This window comes from the organism of the source record quoted next, unplaced genomic scaffold, assembly GCF_019419815.1.
Source record: "Pyrus x bretschneideri cultivar Hongxiangsu unplaced genomic scaffold, Pyrus_bretschneideri_v1 Contig36, whole genome shotgun sequence".
Taxonomy (NCBI): Eukaryota; Viridiplantae; Streptophyta; class Magnoliopsida; order Rosales; family Rosaceae; genus Pyrus; species Pyrus x bretschneideri.
This window is the reverse complement of record NW_025999679.1, coordinates 579972-597223: the sequence shown is the minus strand read 5'-3', so window position 1 is coordinate 597223 and position 17252 is coordinate 579972. Positions and strand designations below refer to the sequence as shown.

General features: G+C 38.8%; 3 protein-coding genes across 4 annotated transcripts; 2 read left to right on the top strand and 1 right to left on the bottom strand.

Annotated features, from left to right (window-relative positions):
- The first annotated feature begins 552 nt into the window (after window positions 1-552).
- LOC103933642 lies at window positions 553-3505 on the top strand. Its single transcript, XM_048592006.1, has 2 exons — window positions 553-953; window positions 2676-3505. Exons 1-2 carry the CDS (start codon window positions 594-596, stop codon window positions 3192-3194), a joined length of 879 nt encoding a protein of 292 aa, XP_048447963.1. The 5' UTR covers window positions 553-593; the 3' UTR covers window positions 3195-3505.
- Window positions 3506-3561: 56 nt separating this feature from the next.
- On the bottom strand, window positions 3562-9435 carry LOC125480825 (carboxyl-terminal-processing peptidase 2, chloroplastic-like). 2 transcript variants are annotated; one of them, XM_048592005.1, is made up of 14 exons: window positions 9084-9434; window positions 8280-8382; window positions 8025-8189; window positions 7776-7925; window positions 7214-7296; window positions 6887-7095; window positions 6366-6434; window positions 5862-5980; window positions 5401-5476; window positions 5241-5282; window positions 4466-4574; window positions 4087-4184; window positions 3914-4007; window positions 3562-3836 (listed from the first exon to the last, which is right to left on the bottom strand). In XM_048592005.1, the coding sequence occupies exons 1-14, from the start codon at window positions 9198-9200 to the stop codon at window positions 3717-3719; spliced, it is 1554 nt and encodes a 517-aa protein (XP_048447962.1). In that variant the 5' UTR covers window positions 9201-9434; the 3' UTR covers window positions 3562-3716. The 2 variants fall into 2 exon arrangements, 1 of the variants encoding a protein (XP_048447962.1); XR_007261082.1 differs by lacking the exon at window positions 3562-3836 and having other exon boundaries at window positions 3930-4007; window positions 4087-4284; window positions 9084-9435.
- Window positions 9436-12150: 2715 nt separating this feature from the next.
- LOC103933639 (ammonium transporter 1 member 1) lies at window positions 12151-14187 on the top strand. Its single transcript, XM_048592054.1, has 2 exons — window positions 12151-12396; window positions 12433-14187. The coding sequence occupies exon 2, from the start codon at window positions 12544-12546 to the stop codon at window positions 14059-14061; it is 1518 nt and encodes a 505-aa protein (XP_048448011.1). The 5' UTR covers window positions 12151-12396; window positions 12433-12543; the 3' UTR covers window positions 14062-14187.
- The last annotated feature ends 3065 nt before the right edge of the window (window positions 14188-17252 follow it).

Here is a 17252-nt window from a genome sequence, read left to right as displayed (position 1 = left end):
ACTTTTGCCACTTAATCCACTAAAATTGAACCGTTTCATACTTGTCAACTATTGTCAAAATTTGTGAATAAATCTACTAAACAATTTACGCGGCACAAATAAATACCATTGTTGTTGAGATGTCTGCCACGTCTGGAAACAAAATTGTTAAAATTTTACTTTTCTATTTTAAAAAAGAGACTTTTAAATTCAAAAATATGATTTTCTAAGCATTTTAGCCGCATGACAGCACACATCTCAACAACAATGGGTCACACTTGAGCCACATAAATAGTTTTGTAGTTGAAAATAAAGTGAAAGACGAGTTGATTATCAAAATATTATTTGGTTTCTCCAAGGTTAAATAAAATTCGTGAGTTTGAGAATATAGTAATGTATTTAACCTTTATTTTTTGTAATAAAGTTGGAGAGTGTTTAGGCGTCTCACAATGGAGTAATAATACTATAGTTCAAATTCATTTTTAATAAAAATCGAATTTAAAATATCTTACTCATATATAAAGACAAATAATATTAGAAAGTAGTATTAGGTGGAAGAGTTTTAATTGAAGAAAAGATAACGAGAACGTGGCAGATGGAAGCTCACACTACGCATGGAGAGCAGTGTCCTCCTTACAGCACAGCCTCATCCATGGCGACACAAATATTCCTTTCACTTTATCTGTCAAAACCCACTTCCTTCCTCCCATTTAAGTCGCTCCTACGCTCCTAGCTACCGTCGCTGGGACTCCAATGCCGAAACCATTCGTTCCCAAAGATTCGGTTTCAATTTCAGAGACAAAGGCAACGGAGAAAAAGACGACGACGATGAAGAAGACGAAGAAGATTACGAGTACAGTAGAAGGGAAGGGAAGAAGAAAAGGCGGTGGTGGTCGGACGAGTCGTCGGAGATGGAGGAGGAAGGCTCGGGTGGAATCTTGGAGGATGCCATTGATAGTGTCTGGATTCTTAAGGTACTAACTTTCACTTCATTTTTGGTTATTTATGTGAAGTTTGGATTTGGGAGTGCTTCAAGTTTGGAGAGCTTAATTTTTTTATTCAAGCGATATTTTAATTAGTCTAATCTAAACTGCCGATGAGGGATTTAAACTTAAAATGCAGTAAAAAAACACACTGTTCTAACCGACTTAGCTATGCCCAGCTCTAATTGGGAGATTACTTTAGTTCTTCTCACCCATGCTGTAGTATTAGAACGCACCAATATTCGAGCAATATTCTAATCAGTCTAATGACTCTAGTCTAAATTGTGGAGGAGGGGATTCAAACTTGGGTGTAGAGGAGAGCACGCTGCTCTAGCTAATTTGACTACCCCCTAGTCTACTTGGAGAGCTTCCTGTAAACATGTTTGACTCGTCCAGGAACAAAAATTATTAAGAAACAGATGTTTAAGAATTAAAATGCATCAATAGTTTGATTAATTCAATAAGGATCATGATAGATAGCTTTACTTGCATTCATGTAAGTGCTGAATTCCCCCCTTATAAGGTTCATATGCAAAAGATAGAATCAGAAACCAATGTGAAGACAGTGAAATCGATATTGTGTGTATCTTTGTCTACTATTGGCTTCTTGATTTGTGTTGTATCAAGAGTTTTGAAGTTAACCAGTTCCATCTTCAAACATAATTTGCTTAAGATCAAGTTATAGATGTAACATTTCAACAACCTGTTGACATTTAAGTAGGAAAGTCCTATAGAGTAATGTTTCATCACCTCGGTCTTCGACTACATAGCAGATTTCTTTTCCTTTCTGTTCTGAAACTTCTCTCACATCCTATTTTGTTAGCCTAGTCCCTAAGTGCTTTCTACAGCTGAATTGGGCCTTTTATCCTAACATTTTCTGCACGTGTAAGTCTCCTAATAAGTTTGAGGTCAATGTGTTATATGCCAAAAAAAGAAAAAAAAAAAAAAAAAATTGGATGAGAACTGATGTTAAGCATAATGTGGCACTTCCTGAGAAACATCTAATGAAAGTTATGAAAGGTATCGCGATGGGCCATTATTGCAGCTATGGGAAGGCACCTTAAGGTAAGAGACAATCACTGGAGAGCCTTAGTCTGAGTGAGCAAAGCGTAACATCGAAGCGTAAAAGATGAATACCTTAATGTGCTTTCATAGCAATGAACGGCTGCAGTAATTGGAGGGAATGAATATATTTGCTTGGGGTTGTTCTGGATGGTCAGATTGACACTTGGTACTTGGTTTCAAAAGAAACAATGAGAAAACTGCTCGAATAGTTTGTGCTTTGTATAACTGTTATAATGAACAATGCCTTGCTCCCAAGACAAACAATTATGCCGTCTGGTTGAGCACGGTTGATCCCTTACATTAACGACATCCAGACCAAAACTGACACTGGTTTTGTCCTGTACATGCTCTTCTGCAACTAGTTAAGCTCGGTTCCTCTGCTTCCCATTTGTTGATCACATGACGTAAATGGTCAATTAGATATCTGATACCATTGAGTTCCTGAATATATAAGCATTTTGATAAAGTGATTACCAAAATAGGAACACCATAATCCCGAGGCTGAAGATGAAAAATCGCCTGAGTCAAAATTTGATATCCAGAGGGGTCTAATTTTTCTTAGTATACTTGTACTGGTTTATTCCTATTTTAGAATCTGTTCTTATAGGTGTAAAATGTCCAATGTATTCGCTTTTTTGGTTGGTGCAGGTGTTCAAATCGTATGGTTGGGCATTTCCAGCTATTATCATATCTTTGCTGCTGTCTACGGGTCCGAAAGCTTTCCTAATGGCGTTAGCACTCCCCCTTGTTCAGTCAGCATTTTCACTGGTATTTGAGAAGGTATGGGGAGGGACACAAAGTAGGCCGAAACGCAAGTCCAGGACCAAGAGGAGAAGGAAACCTTTTGCCAGCACTGTAGGTAATGCTAGAACCAAAGAAAAAGAAAAATATGATGAAGAGCAGGAAACTAGTGACAAAAGAATGGGTTATCAATCCTGGGTAGTTGGAAATGATGCTTCAGATGATAGTAGTGATCGAGATGCATCGAGTTTAGGCGGATGGGATGATCTTGAAAGAATGGAATCTGCACGGAGGCAATCTCGAAGAAAGCCGATGGGGAAGGGTAAGTTGAGTCGGAGAGAAAGTAATACTGACACACCTCTCCTGTTAAGATTGTTGATTGCTGTTTTCCCATTTTTGGGTACATGGACAAAGATGTTTTGGTGAATAGAGAATGTAAACCACTAGTCTCAAACCTGTAGTATTCCAATTGGTTTGCCTGAAAGTATTCGGATCAACTACTACAAGATTTTTCCGTCTGCTGTTACACGGCCTTCAGGAATCCACAATAAATCAGCTGAGTCTAAGATGAAGGAATCGGTTGAAGCTTAGATCAATGATATTCTGATGGCATAATTTAGCCATTTTTTGTATACACCTGACCCGGATGCTGGCGTTCTTCAAGAAATTATTATTTTGTACGCCATCGTATATAGTATATATTCCAAATACAATTTCACGGTACACTTGACATTTCATTCCATACGGTGGAATTTGGTATTTGTCTTATGGAATTTGGTTGAATACTGAAATATTCACATGGTAAATTTCTTGAATCGAATACCATTAATCAAATATTGCTATTTGTTTACAAATTCAAATGAAACCTTGAAAGAATGTTAAACTGCATCTGTAAAAAATTGTGATTTCCTGTACTGTAAACAATGCGAATGTACACAAAAACTGCGGTCATCGTGCAAATAGCTCGACCTTGTTGCAAGCAGATGCAGGGTCCTGGAGGCAGTTACAAAAAGCCTCCTCGTCTTTGGGGAATGAGGTAGGCAGGGGATGGTCTGGAATCACACCGACCTGTAAGTAATGGGAACAAAGTTAACCGAGAGCAACACGAATACAGTATATGGGGAGAACAAGAGACCGCATCAGACCTTATCAATGTCTGTGTGCGCAGGTGTCTCATAACGAGCGACTGTAATAACCAAGCCAGAGCCATCGGACAGCTCAAAAACCGACTGAATCTTGCTGCATAGTCGGATGGATGACTTATGTCAGGAATATACGATTTTATTCATGGGAGCTGTGTAGGAGCAAAAGAGATTACCCTTTCCCAAATGTGGGTTCTCCAAATAACACAGCACGTTTATTGTCCTTCAACGCCCCAGCTAAGATTTCACTTGCGCTAGCAGTTCCCTTGTTCACCTGAAGAAATCTCAGTTGATACACACACCAAATCTCACCAAGCAATTCTTCAAACATAATGTTTCATAGGAACGCACAGGAACACGCTACAGAAAGGTTCCTTTTTAATAAGACAAAATATCAGAAACGAAAAACTGATTCCAGCATTAAACAGCACAGCGAGACAGACCGGAGCTTGACAACAGATAATCTAAATGATGAGCATATGCAAATGTTTGCCCGAGCATTGAGGAATATCACTGACCAAATCTACTAAATCGTATTACTAAATAAACACGTACCAGCACAACTAGGGGTTCTGAAGTCGCTACTGCTTTGCTTCCATCGGTGTCATATATATCTCGAACACCACGACTATCACAAATATATACAATCACACCTTTGTCCAACCTGGAAAAAAACATCTAATCATGAATTTACAAAATTTGGATCTGATATAAGGAAGTGCAAGCTTAATACTTGAAAGACAAACGATGTTTTTTATTTTTGCTACAAAGTTGAATTGTAAGAATTTGTGCTGCATAAAAGGTCAAACATAACGGTTTTGAATATGAATGAAAAGACCACTCAAGCAGCATGATTGCGATCTAGTAATCCAGTGGCTTTCGAGGGATTGTCTTCTTAAACCTTGCTGGGTTGAATTAAGAGACACATGAAAGAAGCATGCCTCCCACACTTTCAGCAGATCGCATGAATCCCTTTTAAGCCCAAATACATGGATACATTGCAATCAATACAGTGCGTTGTAAAGGATTGCTGGCTAGCATTTCCGTATATGTAATATGAGTCCAAAACTTTCATCTGTAAAAAAAACGCGTGCTGATATATATAAATTTGATATTTGGGACATGATATATAGGAATAAGGTCAGAGTATCAAAATCTGTATCGTATGGCTATGACTAAGGGCAAACATTGGTTATCTTAGTTCCATAATTAAATATGCAGCAAAAACTTTGTTATTCCCCGTCTTAAAAATAACTCCAAATCGACTCGGTAAGTGAAAAGCAATAATTATAAACAGTTTAGTTTCCCACGGTTGTCCGCGGCAACTTACCAAATCTTGGCAATCTCAATTCCTTCTGGGAAAAGACCACCACTGCACCAAAATTAAGCGAATATTAAGCTTTCAGAAAGCCTTCCAAAAGGGCAAAATTTACATGAGCCTGGTTGAAGGCTAATGATAACCTAGACCCACGTTGAGATATAATGATTACCTATTGTCTCGAAGATCCAATACAAAGGCATTAACATTATTACTCCTTAAGGTATTAATTGCTTCCTTGACAGCACCTACATGGGATGCAAAGTTCTTAGACCAAATTGCGGAAATTGACAGTCAAAATATGAGCTCTCTCTCTCTCTCTCTCTCTCTCTCTCTCTCTCTCTCTCTCTCTCTCTCTCTCTCTCTCTATATATATATATATATATATATATATATACACACACACACACACACTATGTACATATCCAAACAAGTTCAAACGAATGAAGTACTTAACTAGATTATGAAGCATTGAGTAAATGAAGTTTTAAACAAAATGAGCAATGTTTTCTTCAAAATGAAGCACAAGAGAACTGAATTCATTTCTCAGTGAGAGTGGGCTTGAGAAGATCAAAACACCATACCATCATACATAAAACTTATATCAGTTCTGCAACTACTAGTTTTTCTTACCAGATGCATTTTGATTGAACGTTGGTAATTTGATATATCCAATCCTAGGGGAATCCTTTCCCGAAGCAGGCACCGCACATAGTCTGGACTTCACAGGATTCAGTGAAACTTTCTCCCGCCTAGAATACACCAAGAAGACATTTAAATAATTTTAAAATGGAAAAAGGACTCTGAATTGAGTAAAAGTAAAATCACCATTAACCCCAGTCCTAAGTGCTATCCCCCACTTAACGGTAGCTCAATGTCTTAGCAAATGGGATGACTGTGGTTAAACACGGAGCTCAATTGCAAGCCACCAAATAAAATGAGAACTTAGACCAAAAGCTTTCTTAAAATGACATGATAAAATTAATTCCAACTAATTATCAAATGCATGCCATGACAAAGTTAAAACCAACATATTATCAAATCAATAATCTTCAAACACTTTTGGGAATAGAATGAATAATTCCTTAGACTGATATTACAGTATTTCTGCAGGAATGAATGAAGAACTGAACCTACATTAGATCCAGGTGCTTTATTTCAGGTCCACTCCGAATGGTTAGTTTCACTGAACTTCGTTCAGATCCCCTGTAACAATTAGGAAAAACGGTATAAATGAAAATAAATAAAATTTTACTGGGAAAAAACGAATCATGATTCTGAAACACCTGTTACAATTCAACAGCCCACTCACAAATTCAAAGGGCCCAAGATAGAGAGCTACTCCAGGCTTTTAAATGATATGGCTTCCAACTAGAAATTTTGTGAACAATCCCTAGAATATCCTAGCACTAATGGATAGTTACTACTATAGTCATTTAGATATCAGAAAGGACTCGACTAGAAAACTGCAATTTGTCTATGTGTATGTCAATATTAGATTAATCTTAAGAACAGAATTTCAATGAAAATTCCAGCTAAGAAATACATAATATTGTAAGTTATATTATTATTGCATTTCCTCATTACAGTATTAGAGCATAAACATTTAGATGAAAAAACAATGACAAGTTACATGGGAGTAAGTGTATGAAACTCACTGTAGCCGCTCTGCTGCATCATATATGCCCATTGTTTCTGTACTTGTATCATCAATCGCCAGAATAACATCCCCAGACAAGATGCCAGCCCTGTTTGCCGGACCTCCTGTGGAAGCTGAAATAACAACAAGACCAGCAGCTGATCCATCAAGTTGTGTAGGGTAGCCAATTGACAGCCCTATGCCTGTAAGAGCACCTCGAGTTCCAGACTGCCTTTGAAGAAGATATGAACAGATTTCAGGAACAATAACTATATTCAAATTCAACTGAAGAAATAAACAGCTAAAATGAACTACACTAACAGTATAAGAAGAAAAATCATTGTACCCGTAGACTCTTTAACCTTTCAGGCTCCAGAAACCGAGTGAAAGGATCCTCCAATGTGGCAAGCATCTTCCTAATTGCCATATCTAAATGAACATACAACACTAGGATTTAGAAAGGCAGGAACTGGAAACTGGAAAGATATGTATAGTATTAAATGAAGAGATCCAGCTGGCATGAAGCTCTTGCTCAATTTTATACAAAACCAAAATAGCTGAGTAAAATAATGGTTTATCAAGTGAAGGGAGACTTTGGCATGCTAGGATCAGTAAATCTTGAAAACTTTCAAGCAGGAAAAAGAAATTATAAGTAGTAAACTAAGGTGACTGTGGACTTTAGATATCTCAAAGTCTCAAACAGTTTCTGCAATTAAGGCTGAAGAACCAACTATCGAGTTAAATAGGGTATCATATACAAAAGTTTATAGTACAAAAATATTTCTAAGTCCAGCGAACCATTGTAGAGGTGTACTTTCAAAAGGCCAGCCTTGGAATATTTCAAGCTACTTTTAGTATGGTAATTTTCACACAATACAATATCACCGACTGCAGGAAGGAATTCATACATGTCTCTTCTCGCGCATTCATTGGTTCATTGCGCAGTGCATTTTCTCTGTACCGAAACCAACTTTGTCCATTGAAACTTTTGTCAACATATGCACGGTCAATCATCTTCCATGCCTCTAAGAAGAGAAGATTCTCTTCTGTGAGAGCCCCTGGGAAAGTTAATAAAGGACAACAAATTAGAGTAAATTCTCTTACCACTGCACGATTTTGGGTTGTCATTACTATATTACCGTATAAAGTAAACTTACAGGATGGAGTACCGCTAACAGAAAGGGAAGCTGACATGACAACCATCAGCCCAGCAACAAAAACAAAAATATGTCGTCTGATTTTTTCTGAACATTTTATCACTTCATGGAGACTGCCAGCATATTTCTTCAATCGAAGTTTTTTCTTGATCTTACAATAATTTGCTGAAAACAAACCACACTGACAAATAAAAATCTGGTTGAACTCAACACTGATGGATTCAAGAAACTGTTAAAAGTACCCATTGCTGTTACCATAATTTATTGATCTCTTAAGCGACATAGTCATTATACACATTAAGGGAGACTTTGCTCGAGCTTCTACGATCCTTACTGGCAGATACTTCCACTGCAGCAACTGCAAGGATTCCAATTGAAAACAATAACTTTGGGAGTTCCCATTACAACTACATAACGCCCGGCATACATTATAGAGCAGTATCTTTCAGGAGCCAGAAGGCCTTTTTAGGATCAAATTCCGACATTAAGACTCTGAGAAAGTTACAAGATATTACTAAACCACCGGAATGGATATAATAACAACCATAATGTCGTAAAAATAATTATAGAAACGATCAGAGAATCAGACATCTTTCTTGGTAAAATGAGTTAGAGTATGCAAACAAAAATCAGTAGCTTACACATAAAAAGTTGTAATGGCAATTTAAATTCATCCAACGGCAATCAATGTGATGGTTGATGGCAAGCGAAAATGGTTCCTTATCAAAAGTAAAATAAGATACAGTTCTTTATGGTGTCGACACGTGTCCTCCAGTTATCTTTTTTATATATTTCCTTCTACAAATAAAGAATTACAACTCTTTTTTTGTGTTACACAAATAATAATAATTGAAACAAAGCGCAATCTTTGAGTACAAAGTTTTCAGCATTCACCACAATTTGATTGACCCAACAGAGGAAAAGCGAAAAGCTTTAGAATTTTATGATTAGAACGTAATTTGGCAACTATGTTGTTCTCTAAATTCGTAATTGTGGGTTATGCCCGGTGAAAGAAAGCTAAAATGAGGCATGAATTAGATAGGAATCAATGAGGAGTACCTGAGGTGGACGAGCGGCGGCCATGGAGGCGGAGCTACAGTGGTTCTTGTAGAAGTTTGAAATTAGTAAATGAGGGCATGAAGAAGAAGCAGTTGCAGAGCTAGCGAGGACATCCATGAATGGAGAGTCTGGACCCGATTTACAACTTTATCTGATTCTAATTCTCTTCAGACCATGATAAATAAAATAAACTGTTTGGATTATGAAGATAAAGATTCGTTAATTATAAGTGAGCGACAAATAAATCTCGGGGCACAAGCCTTATCCTTTCGCGAAACTCATATTCCAAACAAGGAACCAAAGGAAAATAATTTCAAAAAGTAAATGTGGAACAAAATATGGCGCCCTGACAATTCACTCAGTACCAAACCCTCTATTTTAAGCCGTGCATTTGCATAAATTCCACTGTTCTAAAAATCTCCGTCTAGGGCTGCCTAGGCACGGCCCTAGACGGTTGGTCATCGTCCCAATTAATGCTTAGGCGTTTGAAAATTAAGAAATGACGCCTAGACGTATTAAGGCACCCGCCTATCCTGCCCAGACCCGCCTAGACTCTTGCCTAGGTTGTAACTCACTTAGATAGAAATTAAATAACTTTCATTTTGCATTTTATTTTTTCAATAAATTGTAAGATACTTGTTGAATACTTAAAAGAACACATATTATATACTTGTTCCCCATGTTTTCATTATGTTCCAATAGTTCATAATATATATGTCATTCCATTTTGTAGTTTATGATGAAATCATATATATTTTAAGTATAAACAAACACTTATTTACACGAAATATAATAGATTTAATTAAGTCCGCCTAGGCGCCCGCATAGACCCCGCCTAGCCGCCTAGGCGCTAGGCCCCAGCCCGCCGCCCGACTAGCGCCTAGCGTCTTTTAGAACCTTGATAAATTACCCCACGCTCATGCGACCCATGCATATTCGTTACACCTAGTTTTGTCATGCTAATCATTATGTTTGGAGCTTGTCAAGTGAATTGTAGTGTGATGGTTATGGAAGTTTATCAGACCTACACAGAGTCAATATTATGGAAGACTTTGGACTGCTTGCAGGCTGAAAGATTCAAGCCCATAAGCTTTGAAGTCCACGTGGGTAGGTTTGAGAGTGTGCAAACCTAGTTTCCTTCTTTCCCTAGCAAACCAACCAATCTAGTTAGGAAGGCACCAAACCCTAAGTAAGTCACATGAAAGCCCAACAAAGCATGCATTTAATGAAGAGAGGTTGATTTTTCCTTCCTAACTCACACAAAAGAATGGCGAAAGAAAGCCAAGAGATGAGTTACCATAAGTAACGTATGTGGAAGTTGAACCGGGAAGTAATGCCTTGAGAAGAAGGTGTAGCACAGACATCACGAGGCTGGCAACACTCATCTATTTTACACTAAAAGCGAAGGTTGTAGCTGCACTAGAAGAAAGAAGGGGGAGGACTTAGCCACAACTAGAGATTCCTTAGGAAGCCTAGAAAAGAATCATTCACCTACAAAAGGGAGGTTAGGGACCTTCGATAAGGAGGCCAGAGAGAGATAAAACATTTCACAAAATTAAGGATTGTACTGCACCAAGCTAGGGAAGTCTCTCCCTAAGTGTAAGCAGCCTCAAAACTCAGGAAGCATCACCTCTGCAACCTTAGTGTTTTCCATAACCTCCCTCTTAGCATCCCAACCATTAGAAGCATTGTTATTACCCTAGGAAGTCCATATTACCCAACTAAGAACATCATGTATCCATGCAAACTCTCTCTCTCTCTCTCTCTCTCTCTCATGCTAAACTAATAAACTTCTAGCTTTCACACCATGCCTCACTTGAGCAAGCAATTATTTGTTTAATCATGCCATCTTTGAGTCATTGATCCAACTGGGTTAGTTTATTTTGTGTGCCTCGTCATTAGTTAATTTTGTGTGTCTCTCCATTAGTTTAGGATTTGGAGTCATGAGTATGGCAAATTCATGGCTCATTCGTTTGACAATTTGTGAGTTCGAGAGTTAGAGATCAATTTGGGAGATAATACTCTGTTTGTTTGGATTCTCTACTTGTTTGGTTTAGGGTTGTAATTTGTGACATTTGGGTGATGAGAGTTAAGACACTCATTTTTCATCTCCGTTTGTTCAGTGAGAGTCAATAAATGATTAGGAACGTTTAAGATATGTGTATGAATGAGAAATGCCTCATGAATTTAACTTTTTTAGATTATATTCTCTTAGTTAAATATTCATTTGACTTATTGTTTAAGTGTACAACATTTAATGAGACGGCTTTAGCATATAAGATTTAATGAGATGATTTTAAATAATATTTTTATCCTTAGATTAAACTAGATTAGTTAATATATGAAATGTCCGTAACGTATCATTTCATGATTAATTTAAGTTCAGAATGATGATACATATTCACATGTTATCAATATAAGCAACTTGAGATTATTGACCTCATCATTATACATGCTTTTACGCTGAACCACGTTAATCTGTTGTGTTTTTATTTTAAAATTGTTTGTTTCTTCGCTTTCACTTATAACGCTGATATCTCTGAATGTATCGCACTTCATTTTTCATCTTGTCTAGTCACTTAAACCAACCCATAAGTAATTCCGTTGCATATTTCGTCCTACTCCCAAATAATTAATCATGTTGATCAAGCTTATATGCTTTTTATTTTCTATTGATAAAATACGATTAGCATGTGGAAAACCGATAGAACCAAAACACGGGTCTCAATTAACTTCGTATGCTTTACATTTTTTAAACAATAATGTTATTCTTACCATAACTTTATACCACATTTCTTTACCATTTTAGATGGCAAATGAGTTGGATAACCACATCATCTAAATTAATTAGCATTTAATCAATAATTATTAAAAATATTGTTAATTAAATGATGATTGTGGTATACGAGGAGTCTTATTCTTCCACCTAAGATTATTTAAGTATTTTAATTAACAAAAAGATTGAAATTAAATAATATAACTTGTCTAACTCATCTACCACTTACTATGGTAAAAAAATATGATATAAAATAACATTGCTCTTTTCTAAATTAACAACAAAAAGTTAACCGTCATGAAGTAATTATTACCTCCAAAAAAAAAAAACATAAATAAATAAATTAAGCTCAGCTACTAATTAATTTCAGTAAAACCCAGAAGAGAGATTCATTAATCAGCTGCGGCGGATCAGAGTCCAAAAAGTCATCAAATCATGTAGGACCACCGCACGAGTTAGAGTCTTAGACGTCACCCCACACTGCTCCAAGAAAAGTGAAACCTCCAAGTCGAAACACACTCTCTCTCCTCCCCCTTCCCCACCACACCCCCCCCCCCCCCCCCCCAAAAAAACCCCCAATATTTATACCGTACCACAAATATCCGACGCCAACTACACTTCTACAGGGAGCAGACTACTCCAACTTCACCTCTCTCTCCCTTCCTTCTCTCGCTTACTGCTCCAATGGCGACGTGGGCAACACTAGACTGCTCGGCCACCCAGCTGGCCGACCTCCTGGGGCCCAACTCCACCGGCGCAGCTCACTTCATCTGCGACCAAATCGCCGGCGTCTCCACCAAGCTCTCCGACACCGCCTACGCCGTCGACACCACCTACCTCCTCTTCTCCGCTTACCTTGTCTTCTCAATGCAGCTCGGGTTCGCCATGCTCTGCGCTGGCTCCGTCCGCGCAAAGAACACCATGAACATCATGCTCACCAACGTCCTCGACGCTGCCGCCGGCGGCCTCTTCTACTACCTCTTCGGCTTCGCGTTCGCCTTCGGTGGCCCCTCCAACGGCTTCATCGGCCACCACTTCTTCGGCCTCAGCAAAGTCCCCTCCGCCACCGGTTTCGACTACAGCCACTTCCTCTACCAGTGGGCCTTTGCCATCGCCGCCGCCGGAATCACCAGCGGATCCATTGCCGAGAGGACTCAGTTCGTCGCCTACCTTATCTACTCATCCTTCCTCACCGGCTTCGTCTACCCGGTCGTCTCGCACTGGTTCTGGTCAGTCGACGGCTGGGCTAGCGCCGGAAATACCGAAAACCTCTTATTCGGAACCGGAGTCATCGATTTTGCTGGGTCGGGTGTGGTCCATATGGTCGGAGGCATCGCCGGTCTCTGGGGAGCTTTCATCGAAGGCCCCCGAATGGGTCGGTTCGACCACTCCGGCCGTGCCGTCGCTCTTCGCGGACATAGCGCTTCTCTCGTTGTTCTCGGCACGTTTTTACTCTGGTTCGGATGGTACGGGTTCAACCCGGGTTCGTTTACCAAGATCCTGAGTCCCTACGGGTCATCCGGATCCTATTACGGGATGTGGTCAGCCGTGGGTCGGACCGCCGTCACCACAACTCTCGCCGGATGCACCGCCGCTCTCACCACTCTCTTCGGAAAAAGAATCCTATCCGGTCACTGGAACGTAACGGACGTTTGTAACGGTCTTCTGGGCGGATTCGCGGCGATAACGGCGGGATGCTCTGTTGTCGAACCGTGGGCGGCGATAGTATGCGGATTCGTCGCCGCTATCGTTTTGATCTCGTGCAACAAATTGGCGGAGAAGTTGAAATACGACGACCCGCTGGAGGCGGCGCAGCTTCACGGTGGGTGCGGCGCGTGGGGGATTATTTTTACGGCGCTGTTTGCGACGGAGAAGTACGTGAACGAGGTGTATCCGGGAAAAGAGGGGCGGCCTTACGGGTTGTTTATGGGGGGCGGAGGGAAGCTGCTGGGGGCCCACTTGATCCAGATAGTGGTGATTATTGGGTGGGTGAGCGCTACGATGGGGCCCTTGTTCTTTGTGCTGCACAAGCTGAAGCTGTTGAGGATCTCGGCGGAGGACGAAATGGCGGGTATGGATCTGACCCGGCACGGCGGGTTTGCTTACGTGTACCACGACGATGAGGACTCGGAGAAGCCTAACGTGATTCAGCTTAGAAAAGTAGTCGAACCGAATGCTTCGTCCACGCCCCCGTCCGTTTAGATAGAATCTAATTTCCGTATTAAATTTTCTTTTTTTCAAAATGTTATTATTATTATCGGTAAGATTTTGTATTCCCAAAAGATGTGATTCTAATCCCCGTAACAATAGATCGAATTCTCCATGGTATTTTGACTCTCCCTTCAATCACACTTCAATTGCCAGTTTAAAACCTCCCTCCACAGACATATCTTAGTGATTTCATATTAAAATTTCAAGAATCTGAATCACTTGATCCGATGATCTTGGTGGAAGAGATCACTTAATCCGGTGACCTTAGTGATTTCATATTATCGTGGTGGTTGTGCTGATTTTGTTATTTGTATGCTTCCATCCGCAGAAAAGTACGAGCGCTTTGTCGTAGTTAGAATTGGCTTCTTTGGTTGAAGCATCGAAGAAGTTGGAGCCCTTGAGATAAGCTATTTGTGCATAGCTAGCTTCAGCATAGGAATAAGAATGTCAGGCTTCTAATGGCCAGTTGTGTCACTGAAGTGTTTTAGCTTCTAATGGTCCCTTGTGCATAACTTGACCATGTTTGATTTCACTGTGCGTTCATGATTTGAAAGATGCTTACACACCTTGTTTGTTTCAGAACATTTTTAAGTTCATTATTAGCACCTTCGTGGAGCTAGTTGAACATGCTCTATTTTTATGTTTTACCAAGTTATAAGTATCTGAGATTAGTGTCTCTGAATTGTTTAAGTGCAATTTGACGTTCTCCTTTGATTTTCTTTTTCTGGGTTATAAATTTCAACAATAACAAGTAAACCAATTGGAATTTAGCGTGTTTGAGTTTCTGTGGTATAATTTTTATTGTCACTGATTAGTTAGCTATGAAATTATGATTTTACAATTGGTGCTGTGTGTATATAGGTTAATCATTTGATGGTTAGGGTTTAATTATGGTGTGTGTGTAGATTAATTGTGGTTTGGGTCGTGAGCCTAGAAACAAAAAAGAGTTGTTCAATCTTCGTCATGCTTCTTTAAGAAATGTCGTCGAGAGGATATTTGGTATTTTAAAATCACAATTCTCGATTTTAAGGATTGCACCTCCATTTCCATATGCAACACAAGAGAAGGTAATATTAGCTTGTGCAGCAGTGCACAATTTTCTTTGCAAGGAGTGTAGATCAGATGAGTTTCCTGTTGAACCAAATGATGAATCTTCTTCGTCTCCACCATTGTCAGTTTCTGAAGGGGATCTTGACCAAGATTTTCAAACACAAGAACAACAACAGAATATTGCTAATGAATGGAGATATAATATAGCTTTGGACATGTGGAGAGATGCCCATAATGGTAACAATGTGAATGGAGGATAATGAGTCTCAAATAATTCTAGTCTGGTAATGATGAATTTCTAATGATACTTTTATAATGTTAGGTTTTGTGGGTGCGTTTGAGAAAGCAAAAAAGAAAGAAGAAAATATTTCTCGTAATGATGAATTTCTGATTAATATAAGGTTTTGTGGTTGTGTTTGAAACTTGGAATTTGGAATTTCATCTGATTGCTTAGCTAGTACGATTACATTATTATTCTCTGTATTTGAGTTCATGATTGTGCTTGCTAACACTTCAAATTTATTGTTAATGGATCTCCTTTGATATGACGTTTATGTTTCTTGTGCATTATTTCATTTTATGTTATAAGATTCAATTAATAAATCCTAAAAAATCCACGAAAGAAATTCATATATAATTGAGAATCTTTTAAAATCTTTTGAAATTTGTCACATAAAAAAAGTCTATTAAAATTCCGTGAAATCCAAATTGACTACACCCCTTAATTGATTTGTAGAGATTTTAGTAAAAATTTGATTCAATTTCCTCGAAATCTCATGGGGAGAGGTGAAATTTGTAGATGCTAAAAATACACTACGAAATCTCTCCAATTCCCTCTAATTCCTTAACTTTTTCAAATTCTTTAAAATCAAATTCTAATTGAATACACCTAAAATGTTATAAACTTCTTTAAAATTTTAATTGAATACACCCAAATTTTTAAGGATTTTAATAAATTATATTAAAATCCTGATTGAATACATATTGAATTTTAGAGAATCACTTAAAATCTTAATTGAATACCCTTAAATTCATTAAAAGAATTAAAATCCCTCAAAATCCCAACTGAATACACCCCAAGTCTCACTCGTTCAGACTAAATGCTTCATTGGGAGATCTTAGTGAGACCTCCCGAAAAATGGCGGACTAACTATGACCGCTCATCCTCATCTGTTGTCTGCTTCGCACCTCCTCTGAAACTAACATGCTTCTCTCAAAGATGCCCAAAAAACCAACCTAACACCAACCTGCATGAATCTAATCTCAAATATGCCAGCAGCATCGGAAATGCTTTAATCGACCAAAGTACCTCAAAAATCCCAAAAAACCAACAAATTTTCACCATCGATTACCTCATAAATTCCTACAGGTTGTCCCCAGAAGCTTCGATTTCAACATCCAAAATGCTCGAATTAATTGCAAAAACCCAGTTCAAACCAAGATCAACCAAGTTGCCCAAATCAACATCATTGTCCAAATCAACCTCAGCACCAACTCCGAAACAAGGTCCTTGGGAGAGAGAGAGAGTGAGAGAGAGAGAGAGAGAGAGAGAGAGAGAGAGGTGGATGGAGTGCTTGTAGTTGTATCATTGAAAAAGAAGACCAGAGGATAATGGAATGGAATAAAAAATGGCAAAAGTGGATTAAAATAAGAAGGACTAGATGATACTAGAATGAAATAAAAAAAATTGCAATAGTGGATTAAAAATTGTAAAAGTGAATAAAAAATAGCAAAATATTTTAGTCCAGACTTTAGTCAGGACACTTGTTTGGGCCCAAAATATTATGATTGGGCCGAGCAGCAAGATGTGCTCGGCCCAAGGTAATGACACATGCTATGGGCCAAATAATGAAACCCGGACCAGCTGGCAGGGTCGGTCAGATCCTATCTTAAGTAGTCCAGATGAATGAGGAAAGGTCGAGGGAATCCTGGTGCGACCAGGATTCTCGACCGGCAAGGGATAAAGCTTCAAAAGGAGAATTCAGAATCCCAGTAGGACTAGGATTGTTCGAGTTAAAAGTGAGATGGGACAAGGACTCCCAATCCAAATCAGAATGGGATTCAAGGAGCGAGGTGCTATAAATACAAGAAATTACGCAATAGAAAAGGCCCTCAGAATCAGCATACAATTG